This window comes from Galeopterus variegatus, unplaced genomic scaffold, assembly GCF_000696425.1.
Source record: "Galeopterus variegatus unplaced genomic scaffold, G_variegatus-3.0.2 Scaffold907, whole genome shotgun sequence".
Classification (NCBI taxonomy): Eukaryota; Metazoa; Chordata; class Mammalia; order Dermoptera; family Cynocephalidae; genus Galeopterus; species Galeopterus variegatus.
In genome coordinates, this window is record NW_007727018.1 from 212,764 (window position 1) to 231,995 (window position 19,232).

Sequence of the window (19,232 nt, forward strand, 5' to 3'; positions counted from 1 at the left end):
TAATTATTTACATATGTTTTTCATCTTTGGAGCACCTCAGTAAAGAAAAAGAAAAACCTAGTCAAGAAAGAAATTGAGTTTTCCTGAAATATTTATTTCCCATCTTGTGGAATCTTAACTTTAGTGAGTAAGTTGTGAAAACAAACCCAAAGAATAAAAATCTCTAAGTCAAGTGCACATGTTTGCTTGCTTACATGAATCTGGCCTCTAAAGAAGCTGAAAAGCCTGTGCAAGGGAAATGATTTTCAGGTTTAATGATACATCCTATTATGTCTCCAGTGATATCTACAGGTCTCATATAATTATTTTAAAATATTTTCTGTCAAAATATTTAGTGTTATGCTATGTTGTACTTTTAAGATGTGAAGAAGTTGTGTTGCAATAGCAATTTGACTAAAATAAAAGTGGGGCAACTTTAGAAACGTTAGTGATAGATGCAATGACAGTAGTACTTTCAACTTGTAGATTACAGTTTGTCACGAAGAAGGCAGGCCAGCCCAGCCAGGCAAAGGATTCTATTCTTTGTTATGTTCAACACAGTATTTGTTGCAAATCATTACCTACTTGGGATGGTCAATTTCTGGGAGTGGTAGCTAGAGCAACATACTATTGCTCACACATGTCAAGATGAAGGGAGCAAGGAAAGTGCATTCCAAGTGGAAGAAGGAACATGAATGAAGTCACCTGAAGGCCCTGGACATTCTGAGAACAGAGAACAGATTTGACAGAAAGATCCAAATGCCAATGAGATAAAATCATGGATCTTCTCTTGCTCATTTGGTTTTTCTTTATTTTTCTAAGATCTACTATGTCATACCTGGGGAAAGTCTATTTATGAGTTTGTAATAGCTTATGCACACTGTCCCACCTTGAGAGAATACTGGTTTTAAAGATGGGAAATAGCCTCTTTGTACAGGTGGGTAGGATTGATAATATGTGGTTACCCTTTTGAGTGATGGACAAGTGATGTATCTAGACTAGTCATGTAGCAACTAATTATTGATAACTGAAACTATGGATTCAGTTCAGGGCTATTATTACGTAAAATTTTATAAAATTGTCAATAATGAAAAATTTTGGATGCATAAAACTTGCTACATTTGGTTTAGCCTAATATATATAGATAAGCGTTCTTAGAAAGGGAACACAAATATAATCCATGTAAGCATATGTTTAGAGAATTATACCTTAAATGACTTTAAGTCAGAATACTGGAAGGGAAGCAAAACAAGATATTACATTCTACCATCCTTACGAACTATGAATAATAATAGCAAAGGCTTCAACTATACATCTTGAAAAGAAGTTGAATAACTTTTTTCAATTAACTGTATGTGACATAGGAGTATAAAAAGTTATGCATTCGAATTTTAAAAACACTTTGGAATTAATGCCTCATGCTCATCCGAAATCTTCTGCCTTAAAATTGTCTCATTTTCTCTAATCTACAGATACAAAAAACTGAGCAACCCACCCTTCAGACTCAAACCATGCAAATGTTGAACTTTTTAACAATTTGTTTTTTTAGCATTATGATAGATTAAAAAGTAATTAGATAGGTACCCCACCTCCAAGGCTATTTTTAAAAAAGTAGTAAATGCAGCATCTTGAGCAGGGGATCTTTTAAATGTATCTTTTACTGCTTTCCCTATTATGCCAATGTTTAAAGTAAGTTATCTCTTGCTTACCTCTAGTTTCGACGTTCTTGAAATGTGTAACCACAGAGGTGGTGACATGTCTTGCTACCAAATGAATTTCATTTGGACCCAGTTCATGATCAGCAAAAGCAATGACTTCAACTTCTTCCAGAGTCTCTATTTTCTTTATCTTTAGGTACCTTTTGTTTTGCCATTTTTGTAATAAGGAAAAATCTCCCCAGCTGGCTTCAGAGTTTTTGTTTTCTTCTTCAGCTATACAGATGCTTCTTTTATCCCACATTCTAAGCAAATTTTTCTCCTCATTCTTTTGTCCTCCAGATATTTCAGAGAAATGGTTTTGTTTTGATATAAAAAATGGTTTCATTGTTTCCATGCTTTCACTAGTGTGTGGTTGACTTGGAAGGCCATAGTGGAACAGCACAGTATTGACAATATTTTCTGCAGCCAAACATATTTTGAGTGGAGAAACAGTTGTCTGAATTTGGTTTGGCTCAACAACTGGTTTTAGGGTCTCATAATGAAACACTCTTGGATTTTCACCTTTTCCCATTTCTATGAATGACATGACTTGCTTTAACCCTGCTTCTGCAGAGTCATTTACTTTCTTAAACAGTTTTTGTAAGACACTGCCTTCAGGGATGGAGCTATTTCCTTTCATGGGTTCATCAAAATGGCCAAAGTTAGATTTCCTGTGGTCTTGTACTTTGTTTCTAGCTTCTGAATCAGGCCTTTCTATTGGCTCTGAGCTTTTAAACGTGTCTTGTACGGAAGATCTGGAATATGAGGGTAAATTTGATGAAATCCTGTACTTTTTGTTCATATCTTCCTCTGAACAAAACACCAAGTCAGGTGCACTTATTTGTGGAGGATTATTTCCCAAACTAGCTTCCTTTAACTTTAATGTGGGAATTTTCATATTCGTTCTTAATTCAACCTGATTGACAGTGTAGGTATTTTCAACTCCTTGGAACAAATTTTGCATTGGAAAGTTTTTGATCAAAGATTCACTGACATGAGTACACTGGTCCATTAGTGTGCCAATGATCTCACTTGCTACAATGTTTTCTTCCAGTACACTAATTCCAGATGGTTCCATTTGGCTTATTTCTTTCTCTAGCTTGTTCTTAATTATACCAAGCATATCACTGACAGTATTAGTAGCATATGTAAGTAACTCTGAATGGAATGAATGAACTTGTAGAAGGCTATTCTGTATGTTTTCCTTGGAAAAAATAGTACTTGATTTGGACTCATCAGAAGGCTTTTTCAGTGGTTGTAATTTTGGCAACATCTTTTTGCTTAATAGTCTCTGTTGGACAGGAAAAAGGTTTTCTACAGGCATTTTCACTATTTCAGAAAACTCATATTTAGAGATATGTTTAAACTGCAAGTCCACAAATGACTCTAACATGGTTAACACTCTTTCTACAATTTCTCGAACAATTTGGTTGCTAGAGCTCATAGAAATTTGGTCTTTCATCTTCGTGTTACAGGTTGGTAAACTGCTGAGGGTATGCTTGGTTGGAAAGTCATATCTGCTTTTAGCAGTAATATGTGCTTTCCTGTTTGCTAAAGTTTCTTTACTATCTGGAGTGGGCATCTGGGACAAAAAGTACAACTGTAATTTTTCAAATAGCATTTCAACAATTTCTCTTCCAAACATATTAATCTGTGCATTGGTATTAGCTCTAGTAGAAGCTCCTTTAAAGTTATTATAGAACGTGCTTTTACAGTCTTCAAGAGTTGGCAAATTTAAAAGTGAAAGGGAATATTCTAGCTCGTTTGCTCTTATTGAAATTTCAGTCAAAACATTTTCAGCTATCATCAATAGCTTACATTTTTCATTTTCCATGTCATTTAATTCTGTTTGCCATTTATCAAACATTTTTTTAAATGTACCATCTTTAGGAAAAATCTGTTCTAGCTGTGAAGAAACATTCTCCAGGTAAAAACATGCTTGTTGTTTGGCAAGGGACCCAATACCTATATTCCCTTGTGAATGTTTGAGTTCATCCAGATGTGACAACTTGATTGGATAAGCCAAATTGTGGATGTTTATAGCATATAATTCTTGCAAAACTGTACTGACTATTTCAGTTGCTACCATGATTTGATCAGCTGGTAAAGCTTTTATATTTACCATTGCTCTAATTTGCTTCACCTTTTCAAATTCTTTCAGAATTGTTTCTAAGATATGACTTACTATGTCCTTGGCATACATTTTTAGTTCCAAAGTAGGCAATTTTATTTCAAGCAAGTTCTTGGCATCTCCTGTTGACTGGATGTGTGAGAGTCCAATAGCAGTATTGGACTGGCTGTGTCTTGGAGACTTCTCCACAGGATCTAACTTGGTCTTGATTTTGGCTTTAGCACCACTAGGTCTTAGACGTGGTTTTGCTCTAAATTTAGGCAAAGAAGTAATTTTTGATCTTGCTTTTAAACTTGTTTTAAAATCTGGCTTAGGACTGCCCATAGGCCTTACTTTAGTACTGTGTGGGCTTAGAAGCTGCAACTTATCAGAACAACCTTCAGGTGATAAACTATGTTCTAGATGAAGTGAGACAAAATTTATGACATTACTGAGAACCATTTGGACTAAATCTTTCCCTACTTGCAATGGTGGATATTGCAAAAAAGTGTTTTCCAACACAGAGACACTTTGACTGTCTGCATAAGAATAAATCTGTGGTATCACATATCTATGGGGATTACTTCTTTTTCCTGCTTGTTTAGTTTCTCTAAAGCATGATGGTTTCATTGGTAAGGTATCTTTGCTGTTAGATATTTCTACTTCTCCCCTACTTTTATTATTTTCATAAATTGATGTCACAACTACAGAGTATGTTTTGCCCAAAACACTTTCAATGATATTACTTGCTACACTGTTAACATGTGATTGAAAAAAGTTTTTTTGTGTTATGTCTGATGTTTTACTCTTAGAATTAGATAAAAAATGAGGGATTTTATTAAATGGAGGCAAATAGTCTGTGACTTCAGTTACTCTTTGATACAGCTTATTCAAAAGTTCTTTCACTGCACCAAGCAATTCAGTTTTCTCTTTTTGTTTTGATTCTCCATTTCTCATAAATATTTCTTCTAAAACACTTCTCTGGCTTTCCTTTTCCAATGTCATTTGGTTTTGTTCTAATGGATACTCTGCAAGCAGGGATAGTTTGGTGTTTTCTTCCTTCTCTCTGTGTCCCAGCAATATTTCATTTGATGTTTTTGATACAATAAATTGTGAAAAGTTAGGATTGTCTTTTGAGTAAAAACTAATTTCCTTTACAGATCTTTTATCATATAAAATCTTTAAGATCTGCTCAACAATTTCACTCAGAATAATGTTATCTTGGAACAAAACATTGTTTGGATATGGATACATCTTTCGGATTTCTAAATCTAAGTCATTTTTAATAAGTTTCAAAATCGCACTGGCAATGATATCAGCATATTCTTTAAGGCTAGTTTGTGATAGATGAATTGTCGATCCAAGTTTTTCTCTGTAACTGGCAAAAGTGGAATCCAGCTCTTGGCTGAGAATGGTTTCATTTGTTGTTATTTGCAGGATATTCACATCAGATTGCACTTGGCTTGATTCATATACGATGCTGTCATCTTGTTTACAGTTTTCAAATTCTGGACTAACAAATGACTTTACTTTAGGCTGGAAAGCAAGAGTAATTAACGAATCTATTCTTTCTGTGGCAAAAGATTCTAACCGATTGAAAATAGTTGTAGTAATGAAGTTAACATTTTCCTCATAAGGGTCAGGAGCAGATATCTTGGAGTCTTTCTCTACTACAGTTATATGATTATCATCAGCATAAGCTGATTTCTGATTCCTTGAATATGGAAAATATTCTGCTTTTCTTTCACTTTTTGCCTCCATAAGAAGAGGTTGTTGATACTCTGCTTTTGGAAATGTATCACAAAAGGTCATGGACAATCTTGCAGAAGTATGATCCTTTGCATTTATGGCAAGCATTACAGCAGAACTGAGATTATCAAGAACAATATCCACTATATTATTGGATATCAAAATGACATCCGATTTAGGAACTGAAAGCTTAGGAATAATCTTATTTTCATCCTTGAGGAATATTTCAGAATTTGCTTCTGAATGTTTACCAGCTATGCTACATTTCAGAGTGGGTGTAGCAAATGAGAAATTATTCTGATGTAATGTTTTTTCATAAATATCGTATAAGATACCTTCAATGGTATCTTGTATTTGAAACTGAAGTACTTTTCGATATTCAGACTTATTGAACAACTTTTCAATAATACGTTCTTGCTGATCTGAATCAATCTGTTTGTCAGAATTGTTTTTGTCACATTTCCCCTTACATGATACAACATCTAAAACTGTGTTAACAATTTGACTAGCAATACTTTCAGAAACCACAATGTTATGAGTTAAGAAGGGACTTTCCCTTTCTTTATCTAACTCATATTTGATTCCTTGTAAAATATTTTTAGCCACTTCTGTTGCATAAATATTTAATTTAGACAAGGACAGTAGGCACAATGAGTTGGTCTTCCCTGACTTAATATGATCCACCGAGGAATAGGAAATCTGCTCATCAGAAGATGTATCTTTGGCTGATAACATTTTACTCAAAGGACTCGTATCCTGCTGAATAGGTAAAGCCATTGGAACTGTGAAGTTGACTTGGGAACAAAAGAGGGATTTTACTTTGGAAGTAGTAAAAGTTTCTAAATTGGTTAATATTGCCTGTACAATATCTTCAACTACATTTTTATTGGCCTGTTGTTTCCCAACACTGAATTTGGACTGAAGAGTACATGGATTTCTTTCCAATGCAGTAACAGAGGGCTTTCCTCCATAGGTATGTCCATGAAAAGAAACATCTGCTGAAAAGATAATGGTTTTATACCTATTTTCACTTACATTTCTTTCTGTCATGGCAGCTGAATAAAGTTTATGGAATACAGTTCTAACGAAATCATCTGCCACTATGGCTACATCTTCTTCAGACACTAAAGAACCCAACATTTTATTCAATTGAAAAGATGTTTGAGCAATTGGCTCATCAACATTGTGAGGCATGCCACGAGAATGAGTGTAGGAGAGAGAAAGCACATTTAATTGATTGATTAAAACACTTTGAAAAATTTCATTCAAAATATTTCTTATAATGTGGATGATTGGAGATTTATTTGGTTCTTTGAGTTTCACTTCTATTTTATTTAAGGTTCTTTCTAGAACCCAATGTTGAAGAGAATGTGTTTCTTCTCTGAGCGGTGTTTTCTCTCCAATGAATTCTCTATCTGGATTTGTATCATCTTCTAGAAATGAATCTGATTCAGCTCCTCCAGGAAGAAAATTTCCATAAGCAGGCCTGTATCCATAATTTTCAGTGCCTCTCTCTTCAGATACAGTTTCATTAAACATATCTGAGGATACTGCATCTGAAATTAAATTAACTATATTCTTAAGCATTTGTGTTTCAGGTGGTGGGCATTCTATACTTGTCCACAAATCTGAATTCACATTTAATTCTGTTTGAATAGCCTTCAAAATAGCACTTGATACCTTCTTTGCATGCTTGTATAAAGCAGACTGCAATAGTTCTTCTTGTGTGTCTGTAAAAACACTGGTACTTTCACATTCCCAGTCCATCTTATTACTGTTTTTATTTCCAACATCAACAGCACTCAGAGTTTCTAAATTTCCATTGGCAAATTCTTCCAGTTTATCAAAAACCATATTAAGAATATCTGAAGCTACAGATTTCAGATTATTTAGGCACATTTCTTTTGTGCTCCCAGTTTTGGAAGATACAGAAGCAATAGTTTTTGCTTTGTTTTTAGCCACTTCTTTACCCTCCTGAATCATTCTGGAAACTATGCTGGAAATTATGTTGGTGCACTTGGCCGTTTCCTCAAGAATTGAAGCAAATGATAAGCTGTCGATGTCAAGAGACTCTGAAACAGCTTTAAATCCATAACTTGCAAAACTGGTATCCATGTCAACACTACATAATTTTGTAAGTATATATTCCAAAATTGTTTTGGAAATGAGCTGGATATTAGATTGCAAAGCATCGGCCACTTGCTGACCCTCGTTCATCTCTCTCTTTTGCTGACTACAGGATGGCTGAGAGTGAGGATGGGCTCCTACGAGCTTGCTTAACATTTCATATAGTGTTTCCCCAATTCTATCTAACACTTCCAATTCGGCATTCTCTTTGAGATCCTTTTCATTAACAACACTGTGGAGAGTACATGGAGTAGGCAGACATTTGTAGAAAGACTTTTTGTCCTGCATACTTGGCAAGATATCTTCTACATCAATGTTTTCAGATGCGTATGAAGTTGCAGACCTTGGCTTATCCGAAGGGCATAAAATGTTTCTTTGATCTGCTTTTCCACCTAATAACAGCTCAAAAATACAAGTTAATAATGGACTTGCCATAACGTCATCATTGTGATTTGTGACAAGAGACTCTAATTTTGTATCAGTGTCAGCTAAAACTCCTTTACCTGTATGGCATTTGGTATGATCTATCTCTTTATGATTTAGGTTTTTCTTATTGAGTTCCAGTTCATTCTGGATAGCATGCAAAACAATGTTTACTACTTTAGTTGTATAAGTACTAAGTTGAGATCGTAATGAAAAGTGCTTGGCAAGTGAAGGTTCAAAGTCCATTTGCAATTTTGGACAAACAAATAACTTTAGCTTTCTAAAAATTGTATTAATAATCTTATCAATAATGTCATCTACAGGTTTAGGTTCACTTTCTCCAGATTTTAAATAGGAAGGCTTTGAAAGATCTACATTAAGTGAAGATAAAAATTTCATTTTTTTTTCACTGTCAAACCATATTTTCAATGGCTTTTTATTTGGTGCTTCTTTGACTATGTGAGGAGCATCAGAATTATCTAGAGAAGTTTGATGAACTGATGATGAAACGGAACTTTTAGTTGTATTAGGAATGTATCTTGATGCCTTATAAAGTATATTTAACACGGCATCTGTTATTTCTTGAGCCACAGTACTAATTTCTGACACAGAAAAAATGGCATCCCTACATTTTTGATTTGGCAGTCCTTGAGACTTTTCTGAAACAAAAACTGAAGCTACTTTTCCAGTTTTTCTGTCTAAGTGACGAGGAGGAACAGAAGATATGTCCTTCAGCATTTCTGTTAAAATACTTTTAACTATATTTTCTGAAGCCTTTTGTATTTGATGCTTTTGATCTTGACTAAAAATTGAAATGTCTTTATTTAAGCAGGATTTTTTCTTTAAAATATTTTCATTATTAAGAGATGGTAGCTCAGTCTTTAATCCCCTGTCATGAAATGCAACTTTGCTTCCAGAAGAAGGCTTTGTAGGTGGCTTGATATTTCTTTTGTGTTCAAAACAACTGTTTTCCTTTGTAGACCAATGATTATGAATCTGTTCTTGTGATTTTGCTTTTTCATTTTGGAAAGATGAATCAAGCACATTTTTCACAATTTTATCTATCTCTTCATTATCATCTTCAGAATAAAGGACCATGCCTGGAACATTAACAGGTGGAAATGGTCTTCCAGATGTAGGACAATTAGATAATCTAGTGCCAGTGAGTCTATACTTTTCTTCTGTGTCAGGAGGATTTCTCAGTCTAGGTTGCTTACTTTTTTGAACACATGGATTTACTGGTTCCTGATGGAACTGAGTGAAAATATCATCAAGTAGCTGGAGGAGTACTACTGTTTCTTCAGATGCAATAAGTCTCTCATTATTAAGTTCAGTTTGTACATAACCTAGTATAGTGCTGATTGCTTTCTCTATATAACCAACCAAGGAAGACTGGGAAAAAATATTTGATATTAAATTTTGGATTTCTTCTTTGACAATCAAATTAGCTGCATCAGGTTCAGGACTAGATTTCTTTTCGTTGGCTCTTTGAAAGAGTATATATGTTGGATCTGTCTTATGTTGCTGATGGGAAAGTTTAGTTGTATCCTCAAGATGAGTAAGTTCATTTTGCTTACAAGATGCAAGAGTCATTAGCTTTTCTAAAATGGCATGCACCATATCATCTGCAATATCACACATAGGTTCCAAAGCATAAGGCAATGAATCTTTTAAAGGTTTTTCATTTGATGATATGAGATATTCCTCACTCGGTGTTAAGCTTGGTTTAATGTCAACTGGCAAATCTTCTTGTGAAAACATCTCAACACATTTTTTCTCAACTGCAGACTCTAGCTTCTCAAGCATATTTTCCACGATCTCAGAAGCTACTGAGCAGATATCAACACTGGAGCACAAGTCTTCTATTTCAGGCTCACATTGGTCCACAAAAACTTCAGCAGTAACAGAAGAAAGAGAGGGAATGGCATGGGTTAAATCAGACATTATTTCTTGAAAGATGCTTTCTAAAATCAATTGAGTTTCCTCTTTCAAGTGACATTTAAAGTTAACAAAAACATTCTTTAAATTCTTCATCTCATCCCTGGCTTTCGCTTTTTGATCACAAAACAATGGACTCACTAAGCCATCTGTTTCAGTGGTAGCATCCTTAGATTTTTTTTTGCCTGTTTCAAATGATACTAAAAGGTGACTATCAGATTTACAACTTCTGATCTTAGGATATGAATATATCACACTGGATTTATTATATGTGAATCCAGAAGTTATAGACTGCTCTTTCATGTGATGTGTTTTCCCCACAACTGTTCTTTCCTTATGGGCAGAAGAAGGTTTTAAAGATGTGGTTGGTCTCCTTACTGACATGTCAACAGCAAATTCACAGGGCTCTGCCTGAAATGTTTTAGTTGTTGCAGATGTGTAGCTTCCATATGTAAACTCTTCACTGCATGTGCTACAGAAACTAGAACTATCTGAAGAGAGGACGGAATCATCAGACACTGAGTATGTATTATTTTGCAACCTTTCTTCATACTTTGTGATAGCTGGATATAGTATACTGGTCACTGTAGCCACAACCCAGGTCATTATATTCTGAATTATACTATTCAGTTCTTCAGAAGTTATCTAGAAAGGAGGCAAGCAGGGATGAAAAACAACCATGTAACAATTTACTCTATATATTCTAGGGACAGAAGGTAACATTTAATTTTTATATCAAACAATGAATAGCTGGAATACCATCATTGTTTATAAAGAAAACCTAATAATCTATTCCAAATTTCAGATTAATTTCAAGTTGTACTACATTTTGTACTACAGTGAAATATTTTATGCATAAAACTTCATTTTATTCAGGTTCCTTTAGAAGTTGTCTCCTCTCACCCCCACCCCCCAGCATTTATTACTGGGATAAATGACTTTTTGGTTTAAAACAAATCACCAAATTCCTGTGTCAGTAAACAGTACACAAGTATTTTAGCAAGTAGAAAGGTGGTGGTTAGAACCTAGCTAAATTTTTTAAAGATACATCAAATTACTTCTAAGAAAGTATTTGTCAAAACAGATGCAGTCAAGATATTTGGATGCCTTCAGAGGCATCTATCTATCTGAAATATGAGGATGGAAAATAAGCCAACCCCTTACCCATTCCCTGCTGCAAGGGTAAGTTTGTGGTGTGCATTCATGGAAATTACTACAGCTAATTGTTGAAAATTATTTGATACACAACAATAAAAGCTAATGCTTTATAGATATTGAATGGCTTTGTACCCAACAAAAGAATATCAGTGCAAAATGTCTTAGATAGGAAAACTGAGAACAGAAGATAAAGTAAAGAAACAAATTAATTTAGATATAAAATAAAGTCCAAGGCAGAACTGGGAATTAAAGACCCAGGAGGGCTGAGCAAGCGTAGGGAAATTTGAGTATTCTTCAGTTTGAGTGTTCGGGGAGCACCCCGGGAAAGGCCATTTTATTCAGCTCTAATCCCCAAACCTTCTAATACATTTTTTCACTTCTTGTGCAGACAATGGCTAGTGGTTTGGAAAACATCTTTTGGGATGATAGCCTATGTTTTAAAATACTTGTCTTATATAAATACACCCTAAATCAAATATTTCTAAGAATAAAAACTAAATTTTAGCAGAGAAGATAATTAATCAACTACAATGCATATAAAATACAAATTCAGCCATTCAGTACATGTTATTTTCTTATTACCAGAGATAATAAACAACAGATCTACATTATTACTCCCAAGGTCAGTGTGAGAAAGAGCTTCCAGCTTTGATATATAAAAGAGGGACATTCCTAAAGTTTTCTATTTAGTGAAGTGTAGTAAATAAGATACTACTTTTCCATTGTTTCCATTGTAACATTAAACTAAGAAATATCCCCTGAGTCTAAGCTTTTGTATTTACTGCACATTCTGTGAATGGAGCAGGTGTCCATGTGACATAGTAAGTCAGAGTATGTATTTTAAAAATTTGTTATGAATATACATGAGATACAAAGCTGATTGTCACCCCTCGTGCCCAAGATGTGAAGGCCAGATCCATACTGGCAGCATGGCCATTACCACAAATTGTGTTTGAACCCCATGTCCCCCACCCAATTATCCCCAACCTCCCTCCACCTCAACCCCCCCACTCCTAGATATGTGCCTCTCACCATATACTAAAATCAACTCAAAATAGATTAAAGACTTAAGTATAAGACCTGAAACTGTAAAATTACTAAAGGAAAATATAGATGAAACACTTCAGGAATAGGCACAGACTTTATGCCCATAGGTATGGGCACAGACTTTATGGATATGAGCCTGAAAGCACAAGCAGCAAAAGAAAAAATAAACAAATGGGACTATATCAAACTAAAAAACCTCTGCACAGGAAAGGAAACAATCAACAAAGTAAAACAACAACCTACAAAGTGGGAGAAAATTTTTGCTAACTATGCATCTGACAAAGGATTAATATCCACAACATACAAAGTATGTGTTTTTACCCAACCTCTTTTTCTTTCCTGACTGTCTGTCAAGATCCCGTGCTTGGCCTTATAAAAATATACTGTCCTGGGCCGGCCCGCTGGCGCACTGGATAGTGCGCCGCTTGGGAAGCGCGGCGGCGCTCCCACCCGAGGGTTCGGATCCCACATACAGACCGGTTCCCACTCACTGGCTGAGCGAGGCGCGGGAGCAACACCGAGGGTTGCGATCCCGTTGCCGGTCCCCGGTCCGGTACGGGGGCAACACTGAGGGTTGCGATCCGTTGCCGGACACGGAAAAAGACAAAAAAAAAAAAATATACTGTCCTGGGCCGGCCCGCTGGCGCACTGGATAGTGCGCCGCCTGGGAAGCGCGGCGGCGCTCCCACCCGCGGGTTCGGATCCCCCATACAGACCGGTTCCCACTCACTGGCTGAGCGAGGCGCGGGAGCAACACCGAGGGTTGCGATCCCGTTGCCGGTCCCCGGTCCGGTACGGGGGCAACACTGAGGGTTGCGATCCGTTGCCGGACACGGAAAAAGACAAAAAAAAAAAAATATACTGTCCTGGGCCGGCCCGCTGGCGCACTGGATAGTGCGCCGCCTGGGAAGCGCGGCGGCGCTCCCACCCGCGGGTTCGGATCCCCCATACAGACCGGTTCCCACTCACTGGCTGAGCGAGGCGCGGGAGCAACACCGAGGGTTGCGATCCCGTTGCCGGTCCCCGGTCCGGTACGGGGGCAACACTGAGGGTTGCGATCCGTTGCCGGACACGGAAAAAGACAAAAAAAAAAAAATATACTGTCCTATCTTTGCCTGTTCCAAGCCTCAGCTCATAAGTGACCAGTCCCTTCCCACTAAAAAAGCTAGAGACAGTTCTAGGTATCCCGGTTCACTTCCTACTGAGTTCACCAGCAAGATCTGCAAAGCCACATTGATTAATGGCTTCCCATGAGAGAATGGGTTTGTGGTATTTGATGCTCTGCCTGTGATGGCTAGGTCACTTAATTCTCACCCATTCTATACCCATGAGACCCCTTCTTGAAGGGCCAACATTACCTTTTGATAACAAATTAGGACCACAACAAAATCTAAAAATTAACTGAAAACAAACTTTAAAGAAGAAAAAAGGGAAAGAGGGAGGCTGAAAAATACCAACAGATAATTCCTAGTTCTCTTGTTCACAATTTTTATGACACATTAGAAAGTATCACTAACATGCTGCTTTACCAATACATTTTGTGATACATACTTTTTCTTGCAAGCAATTTCCTAGGTTCTGTTGTCTGTAAAGGCAAGAAATGTTGATCATTTAGTTATCACTTAGAGTCAAGAATTTATGAAACTTTTCCCCAAATTTCTAATTATTGAATCATTTTCTTTTCTTTATATCAAAGTTTTTCTACAGAATTTCAAAAGCTAGAATTAACTCTACTTTTTGTCCAACTCCCCTATTTCACTTCCTTCTTAGGTAGGAATTGGCCCCTTGATTCAGAAATATGCTTTATTACTCAGGGGAGTAGAATTATTGCTGCTGCAAAAAATATATTACCTATCTGATAGTCGTACTTTTGACACACCTTAGCCATGCCTGCTTCACAGTTCTCTGGGAAAGGACATGGAATTGGCAGAAAGGAGGTAGGTTAGTACCTTCTGTCTGCTTAAAAGGCATGATGGGGGGCCGGCTCGGTGGCGCACTGCTACAGTGCCCCGCTTGGGAGTGCGGCGGCGCTCCCGCCGAGGGTTCGGATCCCACATAAAGACTGGTTCCCGCTCACTGGCTGAGCGAGGTGCGGGCGCAACACCGAGGGTTGCAATCCCGTTGCCGGTCCCGGTCCGGTATGGGCACGACACTGAGGGTTGCGATCCGTTGCCGGACACAAAAAAAGACAAAAAGGGGAAAAAAAAGGCATGATGGGGTAGCAAGTCACCTGACCAGAGTCTGTTGATAATGCTTTACTTATGCATTCAAATCTCATAGTTCCACTATCCCTTCCCCATATCTCATGGTAGGAAGGGAATATGTGAATAATTAACTCAATAACTATAGGTTTAAAGCATAGGTTTCTAGTTATATTCAATTTCAATTTAGATATATATCTCTATTCTGTGTATGTAATAATTATTTAATTAGGTAATTCATACTAATAAGTAAAAAACAGTTTTCTAAATTGTAACAAATAAAAGAACAACTCAGCATGAAAAATGATAGAAAAACAAAATAAATATTTATTAAAACAAGATCTAAACAGATATTCTGATTTATTTTCATATATTTTTGCCAATTTGGGCACTTTGCTTGTCTTCTTCTACTTTCTTAAAGGAACACTGGCACATATTTTTCATTTTTTTCTACTAGGCTCGTACTCTACCTTATCAAATTTACCGTTTTCCCAAAGTCTAAAATTCAATTTTGAGAAACAGACAGACTGAAAATTATATCCTAAATCTTGGCAGAAAAGAAAACTTCACTGGTTTCAGCTCAGAAGTTGGGCTTGGCAGCAATAGTCTACCCTTAGACTAGTAACTTTTTGCAATATGGAAACAGAATCATGAAAACTGATTGTCATGTTCAGCAGCATGTTCCTATTTATTCATTCTCATTTATTTTTCTACGACCTAGTTTCTTAATTCAACCCAAATTTCCTGTTTCCTTCTTTTAGATATTCTGCAAACTAATGCTCCCACATTCATTTTTCTGTTCTCTCCACAATATACTACAGGCACAAAATGGAACTCAAGCAGTCCTATGTATTCACTGATACCTGTTCCCAACAGTCCTTCTGCTCCAAAAGCATGCACATAGATCAAAACAAAGAGCAAAGACTTACAAATACAATTAACGAAATAACTGAAAAAGCTTCATTGATGACTTCTAAAAAACAATTGTAATAAAGCATGGTATAAGCAAAAATATCAGAGTAAGAACCTCCAAATATTTACTCTTCCATAAAAGCAATGGGTAAACTGGCAAAAATTGTCAGAACCACAGTTTTCAGAACTCTGGAAATTAACCAGAGGATTGCAGCATTCTAGTATTTACTCAAAAAAAAAAAACAGTGAATGAATAAGAATGGTGAGTTGTTTGGTGTTCTAACCTGTCCTGTTTTCATCCTCTTTCCCTATCTCCTTGATATTCTTGAAAAACAATTCCTTGCAGTTGCAATGGCACAATTTTGTTCATACAGTGAATGAATAAGAATGGTGAGTTGTTTGGTGTTCTAACCTGTCCTGTTTTCATCCTCTTTCTCTATCTCCTTGATATTCTTGAAAAACAATTCCTTGCAGTTGCAATGGCACAATTTTGTTCATCTTGGTATGTGCCTAACATCCAGCATTATACTTTGAATGTAATGGATCCTCAAAAAACACTTAATAAACAAATTCCTATTTAAAATCTTTTGAATCTGTGCCTATTTCTCTCTAATCCCAAATGAAGCCTTTGTGCAGGCCATTAATGGATTTCTAGAACTGGTTTCCAGTTTCTCACTCTCAATTTTTCCTATATACTGCTGTCAGAGTTATTCATTATGTATGCTAATTTGACCATAACTTCCCCCTTCCAAACCATAAGACTGTCACCCAATAAATAAACTACAAGTTTCTAACCAGTCTTTTGGGAAGCAAACTTACTGCCTTTTTTACTCTGTTATTCCTTACACCTTCCCTCAAAATAATATATATTTACTCGTTAATTTTTTTTTTAGAAAAAATGATAGCACTGGGTCTAAAAAAACAGTCTTTCTCTGTCTTCTCGAGTTGAGAAAAACAGATATAAACATCAACAGAATAGGTGGTCACCCATTTGAGAACTAAAAAGCTCCCAGGCTTAAAAAAATATCTTTTCCAAGGCCCTGCAGTGTCCATCATTACAGATTATTCCTTTGAATTACACTGCAAATACCCTTTAGGAGGGGAATAACTGATTAAGTCATTAATACTGAATAGTAAACTATTTTATTAATCTTAGTTAGTCAATAATCTCAAAAGGCATACAAAATGACAAATGTTTCAAAGGGGGGAAAGGCAAAGGGATAAGTGCAGATGGTGGAAAGCTACCTGAAGAGGAGAGGTCATAGTGGGGATGACCTGAAAAGTGGCATGAAGACCCTGAATATCAGGGGGTATAGAACTGCAGCCGGGATAAGGAGATAGAGAAAGAGGAAGACATTCACTTTGTCTGCAATTTAAGCTCAGTGCTTAAAATTTGCAAAAGATGGTTTCACTAAATCCAAGTAGAACTAAGAGAATGAAGGGTTCCATGTAATCATTTGCTTGTGAACAGCACTCTTATGTAATTATTAAAATATTAATTTATGATTGCTTATTTTCTTAGATACTTACATATTCAAGTAAACAGGAGAAGAAAAAATACCCTGGGCTTCATCATGAGTCTGTGGTCCTATTTACCAGAAAAAAGAAAACTATAGTTTGTATATATCCTCAGCAGCTTGCTAAATGATAATAACATCCTCCAGTTGGTCTTTATTCTCTGCTGTCACTGCCTTGCTTACAAGTTTTCAGAGACTCTCCACAGTGACGTCCAAAGTCCTTAGCAAGGCATAAAACATATCGTATGATCTGAAATCTTTGTCTACCTCGCTATGTCTTCTCTGGCTAGTCATTCATATGCATTCCATCGTCCAGAGTTATTCTAAAGGTTCCCAAATGGATCATGATTTCCATGCCTCTGGGCTGTTGTTTTTGCCATTTCCTCTGTCTAAAGCACCCCGTGCCCTCTTTTAACTTACCTTTTAGGTCTCACTTGTGTTAACTCTTTGAAACCTACTTAAATAAACATCCTTCCCCAGTGCTCCCAGAGCACTCTAAACATGCTCATACTATAAAACTTATTATGTTATATTGGATTTATATGTTTTCTCTTGTGTATCCCTGATTATGATATGATTTCACCACTACGTCCTCAGTTCTTGGTTATTTGTTGAATACATTATTTGACTCAAGTGTCTCCTTAACATTTATTCATTGATCTGTCAGCCACTTACCTTTTCCCACTCAAATACTATCTAATTTGCTTTTTGTGTAATAAAGTAAGATTCCATTTCTTATTTTAGTAAATATTCTGGATCTAGGTGACACAAGAAGTCTTTATGCATAACATCTCTACTGGTATACTGGATTGGTATATATCAATTGTAAAAACACACGAATGAAAATCTTAGACAAATAGATCACTCTGGTCACAGAAAGTAGTGCTAGTAATTAGAGCCAATCTAAAGTCAAATTTAATTGTTTTTCTTCTTTCTACCAAAAAACTAGTAACCAATAAGTACCATATAAAACACCTTAAATCCTGTGAATCTTTTTTGAGTTTGTAGGTATGTTTTTGTGTGTTCAGTTTGAAAGAAGTAATTGAGATTAAGAGTGCACAGACCTGCAAAATTAAGTGTGAAGACAACACTATTTTAAAAACAAAGAAACACTCTTCTGTAGCTTCCAGCAATATGCTGGAGAAATCTTTTAAAAAATGTGCCTAGAATTCCGTATAGAACATTATGCTATGCTGCCTTTCAAAAATCTGACCTATAAGGATAGGATATATGATCACTGTAGGCCAGTACGTTAAAAAATTTAGATGAATTGAATACATTTTCAAGAAAAATGTAACTTGCTAGAAAGACTTGAAAAGAAATAAAAAGCATGAATAGCTCTGAATTGCTAAAGTAAATCTATAATCTAGGTTTTGTCTCACTAAGAAAGAGGATAAAGAAGAGGTTATATATTTTACCAGTGACTTCTACCAAACATTCAAGGAATATATAATTCCAACTTTAAAAATATTCTGAAAATAATAAAAAGAAGCAACATAACTAACTCATAAAGCTAGTGTAATCTTGATACAAAAACCATACTATAAAAAATAACAGCCTAGCTTCTCTCAAGAACCTAGATGCTAAAACCTTAAACAAATTACTAGTAAACTTAATATACACATGTATAAGGAAAATAATACATGATAAATAACATGGATTTAATTAAGAAATGCATGATTGTTTTGACAGTGAAAAATGATACTCTCAACAGATGCACAAAACACATTTTGAAAAAGTCAATATTCACTGATGATTTTAAAAATCCTAGCAAATTAGAAACAGGAGAATACTTTCTTAACCTGCATTGTTATCTACGAAAATATTACAGTAGACATCATGTTTAATGGTGAATTATTAAAATAAATGTTTTCTTGAAAATTGGAAAGAAGACAAGGAGCCCTCTTTTACTACTTTATTCATCATTGCACTGAAGGTCGTAGGAAAGGGAAGAGTGCAAGAAAAGATTGCAAATACAAGAATTGCAAAGGAAGTAATTAAAGTTTCATTATTTGCAGATGTGATTATATTTTTAAGAAACCAAAATAATCAACAGAGAAGTAAGAAGAATTATTACAAAATTTGGCAAGGTTACTGGATACAAAATCATCATATGAACATCAGTCACTTTTCTATATGCTAGCACCAACCAGTTAAAGAATATATCATTTTTGATAGCACAGAAGTGTTAAGTATCTAGAAATAAATCTAACCAAGTAAAATATTTATGGAGAAAATTAATAAACAAAGTAAAGAAATATTTTTTAAAAAAATGAAGTGAGCGGGCCGGCCCGGTGGCGCACTGCTACAGTGCGCCACTTGGGAGCATGGCAGCGCTCCCGCCCGAGGGTTCGGATCCCACATACAGACCGGT

General features: G+C 35.9%; 1 protein-coding gene across 1 annotated transcript in view; it reads right to left on the minus strand.

Annotated features, from left to right (window-relative positions):
• Window positions 1-19,232, minus strand: part of FSIP2 (fibrous sheath interacting protein 2) — a 95,959-nt gene that overhangs the window by 29,205 nt on the left and 47,522 nt on the right. The window contains exons 14-17 of the mRNA XM_008573347.1: window positions 16,872-16,929; window positions 13,780-13,813; window positions 4,172-10,668; window positions 1,689-4,123 (exon numbers count right to left, since the gene is read on the minus strand). Of these exons, the coding sequence (XP_008571569.1) occupies window positions 1,689-4,123; window positions 4,172-10,668; window positions 13,780-13,813; window positions 16,872-16,929 (9,024 nt within the window). The remainder of the gene's footprint in view (window positions 1-1,688; window positions 4,124-4,171; window positions 10,669-13,779; window positions 13,814-16,871; window positions 16,930-19,232) is intronic.